Consider the following 12,827-nt stretch of genomic DNA (forward strand, 5'->3'; position numbering starts at 1 on the left):
ACTTCAAAAATGTAGTCAAGATTCACTTTTCCCATTTAAATCCTTTAGCTCCTTGAAATACATTTCTGTGCATAACTTGATATGGATGCAAACCACTGACCAATGGGAACCGGGCGCAAAGGTACAGAACCAGCTGAGGACACCTGAACTCTTCAGGAGCAAGCAGTAAGTTCCAGAGGACATTGAGGACATCCTCAGACAGTGCCACCGAGACATGAGAGGAGGACCAGCCCACAGGCACAGGACTCACCGTGGTCAACGGAACACCATTGCCTTGCGCATGTGTCTGGAGAGGGTCTGGCATCTGTTCTGGATTATCTACCGTGCTGGACAAATACCTCAGGTACTTCATTTAAGACTGACTTCATATGCTTCCCTCTCTTATCCTCCCCCTTCCCAGGCAGGGATACCCTCCAAAGGCACTGTTGCCATATTCTGAATTCCCCACAAGAGGGCAGCTGTGGGTACGCAGAGGCTCTCCAGCTTTCCTTAAGAAACTCCCATTTTCAATGCAGCTGGTTTGGTAACAGCCGTTACTTCACCATTCCACACTAGACTCTGAAGTCTGTGTCACCACGCTCATTCTTTACTGATTAGAGCCAGGTGTGCTAGACAATCCAGGATGTGGGAATCAGGCTACCAGGTTATGCTTTCATTCCTGGTTAAGAGAGGTCAGGACTATGGAAATGTGTCCTTATGATGCTCAGCACAGCTCTGACGATGTGGTGAATTATAGAGCCAAGAGACTGATGAGACAGAGTCCCCAGGGCACAGTGGAGTTCCTTGGGTAAAACCCTGACTCAAGAGGCCTCACTGTCTGTAAGCCCGGCTCCACCTCCCTGTATCTCCTGGCCTCTAGCTCACTGAAGCCTTGGAGAGGCAGAGGCTCGCAAAGGATAGCATCCAGACCTTCAGAGAGACTCCCAGGCCCCCAGCATTTCTCAACTTCTCTCATAAGGGCTCAGACTCAAGCCTGCATTTTATCATCAGCAGCTTCAAAGAAATTAAGGAGAATTACAGTCATGTGAATTCCCAAGAACTGGAAAAGATGCTATCTGCCAGTCTAGAATGTTTCCTGTTCATCATTAGAAGATTATTTTCTTAGTGGAGGATTACAAACAACACAGAGAGAGAGAGAGAGAGAGAGACAGACAGACAGACAGACAGACAGACAGACAGAGACAGACAGAGACCGACACACACACACACACACACACACACACACACACACACACACAGAGAGAGACAGACAGAGACCGACACACACACACACACAGAGAGGGGGAGGGCTTACTTTTCTGTTGCTGTGATTTAAAAAAAAAACAAAACACCCCGGCCAAAAGAAACTTAGGAAAGAAAAGGGTTTATCTGACTCACAATTCTAGGTTGCAGTCCATATAGAGGGGAAGTCAAAGCAGAAACTTGAAGCACCATATCCAAAGTCAAAAGCAGAGGGAGAGTAAACACATGGATTTTGATTACTTGTTCTCTGCTAGCTTTCTTCACTCTAACTCATTTCAGGGCCCAAACTAGTGAGTGATGCACCGCACAGTAGGCTGGGTGTGGTGGTTTGAATAAGAATGGCTTCCATAGGCTCATATATTTGAATGCTTGGTCATTAGGGAGTGGCAGTACTTGAGAGGAATTAGGAGATGTGGCCTTGTTAAAATAGATATGGCTTTGTTAGAGGAAGTATGTCATTGGGGGTGGACTTTGGGGTTTCAAAAGCCAAAGCCAGTTCTAGAGTCTTTCTCTTCCTGCTGCCTGCAGATCTGATTGTAGAACTCTCAACTTCTCCAGCACCATGTCTGCCTGTGCACTGCCATGTTTCCCATCATGATAATAATGAACTAAACTTCTGAACTGTAAGCCAGCCCCAACTAAATGCTTTCCTTTATAAGAGTTGCCATGATCATCGTGTCTCTTCAAAGCCATAGGACATAGACTAAGATGCTGGGTCAATGAACCATCAAGGCAATCCTCCATAGACATACCCACAGGCCAACTAATCCAGACAATCTCTCATGAGACTACCTTCCCAGGTAATTCTAGATAATTAAAACTAAGCAACATACACACACACACACACACACACACAGAGAGAGAGAGAGAGAGAGAGAGAGAGAGAGAAAGAGAGAGAGAGAGAGAGAGAGAGAGAGAGAGAGAGAGAGAGAGACATGCTCAGCTTCCCAGGTAGACTAAAGGAAGAAGAAAGTATCTGGGATACCTCGGGAGAAAAGTCAACTTTCACAGATCCAAAAAGAACATTTTAGAACTAGACATTGAGCAAGGAGAGAGGAAACTCAAATGATCTGGTTGAACTGATGAAAGAAGGTATGTTTCCTTGGATACAGAACTTTTATTTATAACAATCAAAATGTTAAAGATACACACAAGTGCTAGCTAATGGCTCAGTATGTAAAAGGCATGTGCTGTGAAGTCTGATGCCTGACCTGAGTTCAATTTCAGAAACCCACATGGTAGAGGAGAGAGAAAACCAAATCCCACAATTTGTCCTCTGACTTTCACACATGCTCTGTGACATGTGCGCACATCTACCACCCCCAGCTATTAAATAATTAAGAGTAACAATAAAAACTTAATATATGCACAAAACAATGACAGATACATTTGTGCTGTGAGATAATCCTTCTGTATGCTGTGAAAATGTATTGCTCCTATTGATTAAATAATAAAGCTGATTTGGCCTATAGTCAGGCAGAATAAATCTAGGCAGAAAAGCCAAGGGAGAAGAGTAGAGTTGAGAGAGATGCGAGCCAGTTGCTGAAGACACAAGACATGCTAGAGAGCAGGTAAAGCCATGAGCCTTGTGGCAAATGAACATTAATAGAAATGGGTTATTTAAATGTAAGAGCTAGTTAGTAATAAGCCTGAGCTACAGGCCAAATATTTTCCAATTAATATTATTTAAAAGTGGCTGTGGGATGGGGCGAGACAGAGAAACCTCCGCTCACACATTTTTGTCAACTGAATGTAACAAGGCAGGAGTCTTGAGAATTAAAATAGTCAACATACAGAATGAAAGTCAGACGCCACTAACAATAAAATGGTATAGGTTTGTGGATGTTTACAGAAACAGACAAAATAAGAAGATCCATGATACATTCACTTTAGGGTTAAAAAAATCAAAGACAGATCCAGGGGACCTTCCGAGGGATCCTGCATCTGACGAAGGACGGCGATACAGTCGGTGACCCATATTGCAGCACCGGACTGAGCCCCCCGAGGTCCAAATGAGAAGCAGAAGGAGGAAGAACATGAAAAACGAAATCAGGACTGCGAGGGATGCTATCACCCACTGATACAAGGGAACGGATCTGATGAGAGTTTACCAAGGCCAGTTGGACTGGGACTGAAAGAGGACGTGATCTAACCAGACTCTCCGAATTTGGCCGGATTCTCTGACTGTGGCTGACCCGAAGTCTTTCTGAAAAGCCATTGACTATGACACTGGGACCTGTTTCCTCTACATATAATGGATTTTGGGGATCCAGTCTGTTTGGACACTCACCTTCCTGGACCTGGAGGGAGGGGGAAGGAACTGGAACTTCCCACAGGGCAGGAAACCCTGACTGCCCTGTGGGACGAAGAGGGAGGAGGAGGGGGAGTAGGGGGAGTGGGAGGGTGTTGGGAGGGGGGGTGGAAATGGAAACTTTTATAATTTAATAAAATTTACTAAAAAAAAAAAAAAATCAAAGACAAACTTGGGGGAGAAAATAAGGCTTTTCTTTAAAACATGACATAGGAAAAATGTCACAAGCATATGTGCTAAAGGTGATAGAAGTTGGTCACATCTACAAAGTAAGGTAGCACTGAATTTGGGGTGACTTCACCGCTGTTTGTATAATTTTCTTTCTTTTTTTTTTTTTAACCAAAAACTGAACATTCATTTAGGACAGGAAGACTGGTACAAAAATACCCTCTTCCTGGCTTTCCCAACCTAGGAGCTCCTCAGCATGCCTGATACACCCCCAGAAGAATACAAGATGACCCATTTTCCACCAAGAAAACAGAACAAGGGCCAGGCTTCAGCCCTCAGCCTCCTCCTCCACAGCTCACAAGAAGCACAAAGCACCTGTCTGCAGCTCCTGAGGGACAGAGGCCCAGGCCCAGGATCACCCCTCTCACTGGGGGCAGCCTCATTTCCTCTGAGATAAATCATGCAGAGGACTGGAAGGCCCCACAAATCCCTCCAGCAAACATGCAAGTCAAACAGCACCATTCACCCTGTAAGGGCCTCTTCAGGTTTACAAGGCGTGGGAGGAACCAGACAACAAAACCAGCCTTGTCCAGTGAGGCTGACCTTTGCCTTCAGGCCCAGAGCGGAGCAAACCTGTGGCTATCCCATGTCACCTGCTCCCCCTGTTGGTAGCTTTCTCTCTACCTGGGCAGTGTCTGGGAAGGTGAGAAAGCCAGCTGAGTAGAACAAGGAACACATTAGCTCATAGACTCCACTGCCTCTCCCTCTGGCAGACTAACCTTCTCTCTTGGTGGGGTACTTTGTTGAAATCACAGTCAGACTAATCTGATCTGAAAGCAAACACAACACACCCACAAAGGCCACAGCTATCCCGAAACAAAAGGAAGCCAAGTAATGCCACAGTGGAGGAAGAAGGCCTTCCCATAGCATGTGTGGTGTAAGCAGGAAGAGACAAGGGAGAATGGCGGGGATAATATGTGTGTGTGTGAAGATGGTAGGTCTTCAGCACACAAAAAGACAGAAAAAAAAAGATGTCCCCCAGGGAGAGTCATCATCATCATCATCAGTTTTGACAGAGGGTCTCATTACATTGCTCAGGCTGGCTTAGAGCTCACAATCCTCTTGACTCAGCCTCCCAAGTGCTGAGATTATAGTCACGGGCCATCATGCCCAGTAAAGACTTTTTAAAATAAAATTTGCCCAATGGTTTTAAGGTTTGTCCATATGTATTATTTTCATGCAGAATAATGAGAAAGGGCTGGACCACACTGTACTTTTTACTTACTGATTGATGGACGGCTGGGTTGTTTCTACTGCTGGGATGCTCTGAGAAATGCTACTACAATCCTTTGTCCCTGGTTATGTGTGAATACGTACTTTCAGTTCTGGAATGACCGGCTCAACTGGTCATTAACGCTCAAACGTCTCGCAGGGTTACACCATTTTATACCACCAGCAACATCCGCGGGTCTTCTTTTCTCCCCACCCTCTATGAAGCCATTTTAACTCGAGTGAACAAATTTGGAATAAAAGCAGTTGTTTGTTTTGTGCCACACACTGCAGAGGGTGAAAGCTTTAAGCTGTCACCACTCCACCACAATCATGAGAACAAGTGGGCCACACTGAAAGAGCCCCATTTTCAACCTCAGCATCGCTATGGGGCTGTGCTGGACTGCGGGGCAGCCGTAAGCTCAGACGACAGGGTGCTTACCTAGCATTCATGAAGCTCTGGGTTTGATTCCTGACACTGAAATGTGTAGTGGTAGCAAGTGCCTGTAACCTTAGCACTCGGGAAGTAGATCCAGAAGGATCAGAAGTTCAACATCCTCAAATATCTAGCAAGTTCGACACCATTGAGATATATGAGATCTCATCTCAAACACACACAGAGACAGACAGACAGACAGACACAGGCTCACATACACACATACACCCCCCCCCCCCCCCGCGAATCCAGAAGGGCCAGGGAGAGGACTGTCCTGTTGCTGCAGCTTTTCTGCTGCAGGGGGAGGTAGTGGTTCCTCAGTCAGGCCTGCACTTACTTCCCCTCCATTTAATCCTTATCCATTCCAAGACTCACTGATCCCATAGGTAAGTTATAACCTCTACACAGCTAAGCTGGATCACTCAAGACCAAGTCCCCAAAGAGGAGGGCTCACAGCAAAGCCTCCTGACAGCTTCGAATCCACCTCATAGCTCTTGAGCTGAGCCACTTCTCCACAGAAGAGCTGGATGAAAACAATTAACCCAGGGAAGCACATTTTCAATAGGACACAGTGGGTAGTGGAAATTCTGAAAACAGCCTCCGGATCACTCAATGGGAGGCCAGCTTAGTCAACTATAGTGCTCTCCCAAAACTCAACATTTCCTATGAAGGGGCATTTGTCCTAAGAGAGAGTAAAGCACACAATCTATTCAGCAAGGAGATGCAGTGAGATGACTTCCATGTAAACAGCTCTCCAGACACACAGACAAACCTGAAACATTACCTCTATGCAGTAAAAAGAAACAAACTTTTTATTTATAAAATGTCTCTATAGTTTCACTCCTTTGCTATTTCTTACAAAACACATTAATTCCACAAAAATAAAAAATTACAGAAATGAAGACAAAGCCATGTCCCTTTTATTTCTGGTCACTTGAACCTTGCAGCCACTCGGTGAGGCAGAAGAAGACAGCAGGCTGCACGTGGGGGCACAGAGAAGGACTCAAACCTGCTGGGGCTGAGAACTGTTGGGCAGGGGCACAAGGACCCAGAAAGAGCAAAAAGAGCATGGTGTGGGGAGGGTGGCTACAGAGGGATTGGGAATTTGGGACACACAGAGGAAACGACAGAGTAAATGACCAGGAGGGGCAGTACATGGTGGCTTGAGCCTATCATCCCAGCACCCCGGAGACTAAAATAAGAGAAAAGCACGTTCTTGGGAAGCCTGGGTTGTGTTCAAAAACAAAACACCAAGCTAACCAGAACTGGGCTCCAGTCAATTACCTCTCACTGCTGTTTTAACGGGGAGTTACAGAGATGGGCAGGAGGGAAGCAGAAGGAACCCAGGCTGGGAGTGGAAGTGCCTTTGGGAGTCACGGCTTTCACTAAGTATCCCAAGACACAGAAGCAGCTGTGGATGAGGAGGTGCTGAGGGGGTCTAAGCTAAGCATGAGTCCATGGGAAGCTTCATGAAGTAGTATATAAAAACATTAGCTTTTTATATAAAGATCTATTTATTCATTTTATGTGCATGGGTATTTCGCCTGCATGTGTGTCTGTGAACCACTTGTGTGGCTGTGATGTGCTGGGCTGGACTTCATTGCCCAGGCTGGTGATTTCCTGCTCAGCTTTGAAGGTCACAGGCTTCAATCAATCTCAATCTTTATCTGTCTGTCTCTCTTCTCCCCACTCTCTGTCTCTGTCTATCTCTCTTCTCCCTACTCTGTCTGTCTGTCTCTGTCACTCTCTCCTTCCTACCTGTCTGTCTTACTATCTCTTTCGCTCTCTTTCTGTGTATCTGTCACTGTCTATGTCTGTCTGTCTCTCTCTTTCAGTCTGTCTCTCTGTGTCAGTGTGTCTGTCTGTCTTTGTCTGTCTCTATGTGTGTGTATATATATGTTTGCATGGCCCAGTGTATGTGCTCACATCCTTTCTACTGTGAGAGCCTGGGAAGGATATCTCCATATCCATACACACATTTAGCACTAAAATCTTGCTTTGTTTGGGAGGTGGGAGGTTGGGCTGCAGCACAGGTGAACCTAAACCTCACTGTACAGCCTAGGATAACCAGCCGTCTACCTAGGCTCGGATTATGAGACACCATAGCTGGCACATTTTCCCTCATTATACTTTTAAATAATATTTTCCCCCATCAAAAGGAAGGAAGGAAAAATAAATGACTGGTACTGGAGGCTAGAGAAAAAGTGTAAAATGAACCTGGAGGGCAGGTAAGCCAGAAACCAAGGCGACAAAAGAACAGAGGAGCCATGTGAAAAGAAAGAAGAAATAAGCTGGAGGAACCAACAATTGCCAGCATGGGCTACAACACAGGGAGCAGAGGAAAGGAAGAGGGAAGAGAGAAGAAACAGTGAACAGAAGCCAGGTAAGGATAGTGGCAAGTCCTAAAAACATCAGCTTAGGAGTGACAAGAAGAGAACAGCACCAGGAACGGGCCAGAACCTAGTCAAAATTCAATCAACAGGATTTAAGAACATAGCAAGGATTTTCTCATAGTCCATCAGAAATGGGCAGACTAAATCAAACCATAAAAATCAGATAGACCCAAGCCTAGGGGCATCCCATAAAACAGCTGAACAGTAACCTTCAACAGGATCAAGGTCATGAAAGTCAAGGAAGGCCTTAAGAATGAGGGGAGATCAGACAGAAAAAGATGTACTTCCTCCTCAACTGGGTACCTTACTAAGAAAACACATTGTTGAAAGGACCAGAGTGCTGAGGCAGGAGGAATGGGAGATACGAAATGGTGAGGGAGGGGTAGAGGAGATGATCAGAGTGTGTCATTGGCATGGACAAAACTGGCAAAAGGAAAATCAACACGCTGTACAATAAATGCATGCTTTAAAAGGACTCTTGTGGCTGGCAGAGCTGGGTGGGGTCTGATGCTCACATGGCGATGATGAGTCGATGCTGATACGGAGTAGAATATCCTTGGTTATAAGAAACACACATTGGAGTGTTTGGGGTGAGAGGCAGCGTTCGCACCCGTAAATACAAACTGGGTGTGGGCCAGGGGTTCACGCTAGCACACTTGCAAACATTTTAGATCTATAATAGTTTCTTAATACTTATTTTTAAGAATCATAAACGAGCAGAAAGCCCACTTATGAGGACATCATGCTAGATGGACAGGTAAGTTTAGATTAAGCACACCCCAACTCTTTCAAGAGAACCCCAAGACTCTGCTCTCTATCCCTTAGGGACTAAAACTGTTATGGAGGAAATTCTTCCCTTGAAGGCTCAGTTCTCCCACCCAGTGCATTCAGTCCGTCAAAGCCCTTCCCACATCCCAGGTCATCCAGTCAGCTCCAGGATGGGAGAAATGTCCAGCACCTCTCACAGAAACAGAGCTGACAAGCTGACTCAGGCTTCCGCAGTGTGAACTAAGAGCTTGGGAAAAGGAAGAGAGCACACTGGGATACAGGAAAAAAGGAGAAGGTGACATGCCACCCAAAAAATGACAAAGAAAAGCACTCCTTTGGTATTTCCATGGAGCTCTTCTTGCAACCTGCTTTCCGCCTGTGATATCACACAACCCCTGCAAACCAAAGGAATCACATAGTCCCCCAATGGCCCTCTGTACCCCAAGTTGCATGCCTCAGAGATCACCCTTCTTGGCAGCACCTGAAATGCTTATGACAGGGCTGTGTGATAATGGGAGCAGTCTGTCTTCCTCATCGGAGACAGCTTCTAGCAGAGCAAGACAGTTCATTTGCCAATATTCCGAGTTCTCAAAAGAGACAGACTTCCCAGAAATGCTTGTTAATAGTCACAGCAATGAACAATTGGGTGGAAAGTATTTGGATGGTGGGATAGGTGGGTGGGTGGGTGAGCGAACGGAGGGAGGGACAGGTAGGGACACAGATGGGCAGGGAGGTCTTTGGCTGGCCCCTGACTCTGTAGGCTTACCTGCTGCTGCTGGGCCCGGAGATCACCTATCTCCTTCTGGTCTTCCTCCCTGAGTCGCTTCATGTCCTCCCAGGACTGCTGCAGGAGGTTCCTCTCGCGCAGCAGCTTCCCATTCTCCCGCCTCAGCATGTCCACGTCATCCTTCAGCTGAGTCTGGTCACTCAGGAGCCGGCTGTGGAGGGTGCTGAAACCCCACAGACACATTTAGTCCTGTAGTCCTGACCAATTTCTCCCCCATGCCCCATCTCCAGGAACCACTAGCCCCAGGTCTCCAAAGAGATCAAGACAATGGATATAGGAGTTAGGTCAGCACTCAGAGGGAGGCCAAACCTAGATAACAAGTAAGCTTTAAAAAAACAAAACAAAAAAAAAAACACCAAAAACTCAATCCCAATTCTGAAAACCCCAACACCAAAAGGGATACAAATATCTCCAAGGAAATAAGACAACCCCAACCTGTGCCTATATGTCCTGGGACCTAGGGCAACGTGGCAGGTAGATGGCAAACACCCTCTGAAGGAGGTCAGGAGCCCTGAGGAGAGAACGCCCAATCTGCCTGTCCCATGAGAATAGGCTATGATAAAGCCACCAGTCAGAGATCCAGAAGGCTCCGGGTGCCTGACCCCGCCTTGTGTTTTAAATCATTTTTTTTTTAAATCTATCAGCTTCTAAGGCTGACAAGAATGCTGGGAGGAGCTAACAGTCTCTTTCATACTTAGCAAAACTGAGTTCAAGAGACACATGCCCTCTCACAGAAGGCAGGCTGCTTGTGAGCACCAGAGCCCTGGACTCTGCCTAGAAACTGAGAAGGGCAGAAGGTGGCTACTCCACAAGTACTGGGGCCCTTCCCAGCACAACACTCACTGATAGAAGTCTGTCTCCTTGGCCACCTCCTCGCACCTCTTCAAGGCGTTGGTGTGCTGGTTCTGTAAACTCTGCAGGTCCGACATGGCCCGCACACACTGGATCTTAAGCCTCTCATAATCAGGATTCAGCCTGTGGTAGGGCCTGGCCCCAGGAGCAAAGAACCCCATGAACACAAGCCTCAAGGAGTCCATGAATTTAGGCTATGTCCTAGACTATCCCAGCCCAGTGGGTGCCAGGTTCTGGCTCCTACGCACTGTGGCCTCCTGATGTTTACTAAACTTGCAATCCTGGTTTCAGGTAACAGAGTCACGGTGTCCACATGGAGGAAGCCCTGGCTCCATGAGCTCCCTCGGTAGGTCTGGGGAGTAAGACCTGCTCTCTAAGAATTTCCCAGAGTCTACGCCAGAGGTCCGGACCCACCAGAAACTGGAATAATATTTCTCCTGTCTTCAGAACAGGGATTCTCCGTCCTGGGTGCCTATTACTACATGGATTCCCAGAGCACACAACCCGTATTTTCAGAAGGAGACCCTACATCAAGATGGCTTTAAAGACCCCCGAGGGGCTTCCCCCGTGATGCCGAGGTGAGCATATGGGCCCAGAGCACTGCTGCTCAAAGTGATGCTCCAAGGCCTCAGCACTGGTATCACATGAAAACCGAGTGACGGGCAAATAGTCAGGCCCCACCCCAGAAACCTGACTCCCAGGATCTGGAGGGAAAGAAGGGAACCCTGCATCCTGCAATTCAATAGGCTCTCTAGGGAATGCTGGCACATGGTTCCATACAGAGGGCTAAGCAAACACTTCTGCAAAGGGAACAGATATTAAAACTCCCAAGAATTTCTTCAAAACAAAAGACACCAGGTAAAATGTACTTTTATAAGATGCCTATATGTTGAGACCATGGAATGGATTTACAAACCGCAGAAAGTTCCAGCCAACAATGTAGCAGGTTGGGGTCTTCGGGGAGATAGTATATGTGTGTGCATGCCCGTGAGCACATAGCACATACACAAGCACAATGGGATGCAGCAGAATGAGGATACGGGAGAAAGCCTGTTGTCTCAGCACTGACGGCACAGGACCAGGCAGCAGCAGTTAAGAGCCCCAGGTCTTAAGTAGCACCCAGTGACTAGGCCCCTCCAACTGTTACCAGAAGCACCTACCACACGATCACCTGTGAGGCAAGCACCAATGCCAAGGAGGCTGGCCTAGCTCCTCTACCTCAGACTCACACCACAGCTGGCCTCTCACAGTAGCTACCGATTCTCAGGGTTTCCTCAAATATGCACCTAAATCCCTCATTGGTGTGACTTAGGTCAGAGGCTCCTATTTTCACTTGGAGAAAGTATAAGACACACAGAGAAAGAGAGACAGAAACAGAGACAGAGACAATAATGAGACAGAACCCTGCCCCCACCTGGGCTTAAGCTTCTGCAACTGGCTAGCATCCGAGGGACACCAGGCTTGGATAAGAGGACACCTTGCAGGAGAAGCCTCCAGAAACCATGGGGTTAAGGAGAAGTGGCTCAGGATGTGTGTGTCAGGTCAGCTGTTCACTGGGGAGTTGGGACAATGACTACCTCTTGTCAAAGGTGGCTCCATGGGTGGCGAAGGCCAGGCGCTTGCGTAGCTCGTTCCTCTCACGGGTCATCAGCCGTAGCTGAATGGAGAGGTTCTCCACCTTGTCACTGATCTGCTGCTCAGTAAGGAGGGGTGGCGGGGATGGCGCCTTCCCAGTAGTCCCTGCGGGTAGGTAAGCACAGAACATACACTCGGGCCCACTGCCAGCACTGTTCTGAAATCATGGCTTGTTCAGCTATTCATGAAGCAGTGATGAGCCCTGGGCCTTCCCATCACCCACTGCAAGGCACCAAGTGGGACCAGGTCCTGCCAGCTGCTGCAGGAACACCCACTCCTACAAAGTAGGTCTATCTCAGTCTCTTCCCACAAGGTGACACCAGGGACTAGACTATGAGATCTTGTCCAAGGACTCTCATATGCTCTCTGGGGAGAGCATACCCACTCTCTCCCCAGTCTGGAGCTCACTTCTCTAGGATGGAATTGTTTGGGGCACTAATCCTTGCCTGCCCTGGACATCTGGGCATGCTCACTTTCACCCAGTTCTGGACACAGCATGTGACAAAAGAGGCAGGGCAGACTACCCTGGACCTCAAGCAGAGGCTGAGTAAGGGGGCACACTAGGACCAAAGTGAATACTCCAAGGAGTAGAGTAGCTGTCCCAAGACTGGGACCCACAAGTCATGTCCCCATCTTCTTTTTCATGGCTAGACAAGCAACTCAGTCCCTACTACGGATCCACTGCCTCTGGAACTGCCCAAGCCAGGCCAGGCAAGCAGAGGATGCTGATGGTTCACAGCCGATGTGATGCAGGTAAACCCTGAAGCATCCATGTTTAACCCGGACCATGCTCTCCTCACATGTCCCCAAGACCACAAGCATACACACGTTTTACATTTTTATGAAAGGTAACAGACACTGCTGCCTCTGACCAGATCCAAATAGGTCTCTAAGAATCAAAGACAAAATACTTCTTAAGAATTAAACCATGGTCCTTTGATAATTAACCCCGTCAGTATGTTCATC

The 12,827-nt window shown here is 47.4% G+C and overlaps 1 protein-coding gene across 4 annotated transcripts in view; it reads right to left on the minus strand.

The window, feature by feature from the left end:
* Dlg5 (discs large MAGUK scaffold protein 5) overlaps positions 1–12,827 on the minus strand; it is a 136,120-nt gene that overhangs the window by 75,549 nt on the left and 47,744 nt on the right. For 3 of the 4 annotated variants that reach the window (XM_087911944.1, XM_048426457.3, XM_048426458.3), the window contains exons 3-5: positions 11,804–11,966; positions 10,218–10,361; positions 9,354–9,537 (exon numbers count right to left, since the gene is read on the minus strand). In XM_087911944.1, the coding sequence (XP_087768070.1) occupies positions 9,354–9,537; positions 10,218–10,361; positions 11,804–11,966 (491 nt within the window). The remainder of the gene's footprint in view (positions 1–9,353; positions 9,538–10,217; positions 10,362–11,803; positions 11,967–12,827) is intronic. The other variant, XM_048426459.3, reaches the window with a different exon arrangement.

The sequence above is a fragment of the Myodes glareolus genome, chromosome 12 (assembly GCF_982192425.1).
Source record: "Myodes glareolus chromosome 12, mMyoGla1.1, whole genome shotgun sequence".
Classification (NCBI taxonomy): Eukaryota; Metazoa; Chordata; class Mammalia; order Rodentia; family Cricetidae; genus Myodes; species Myodes glareolus.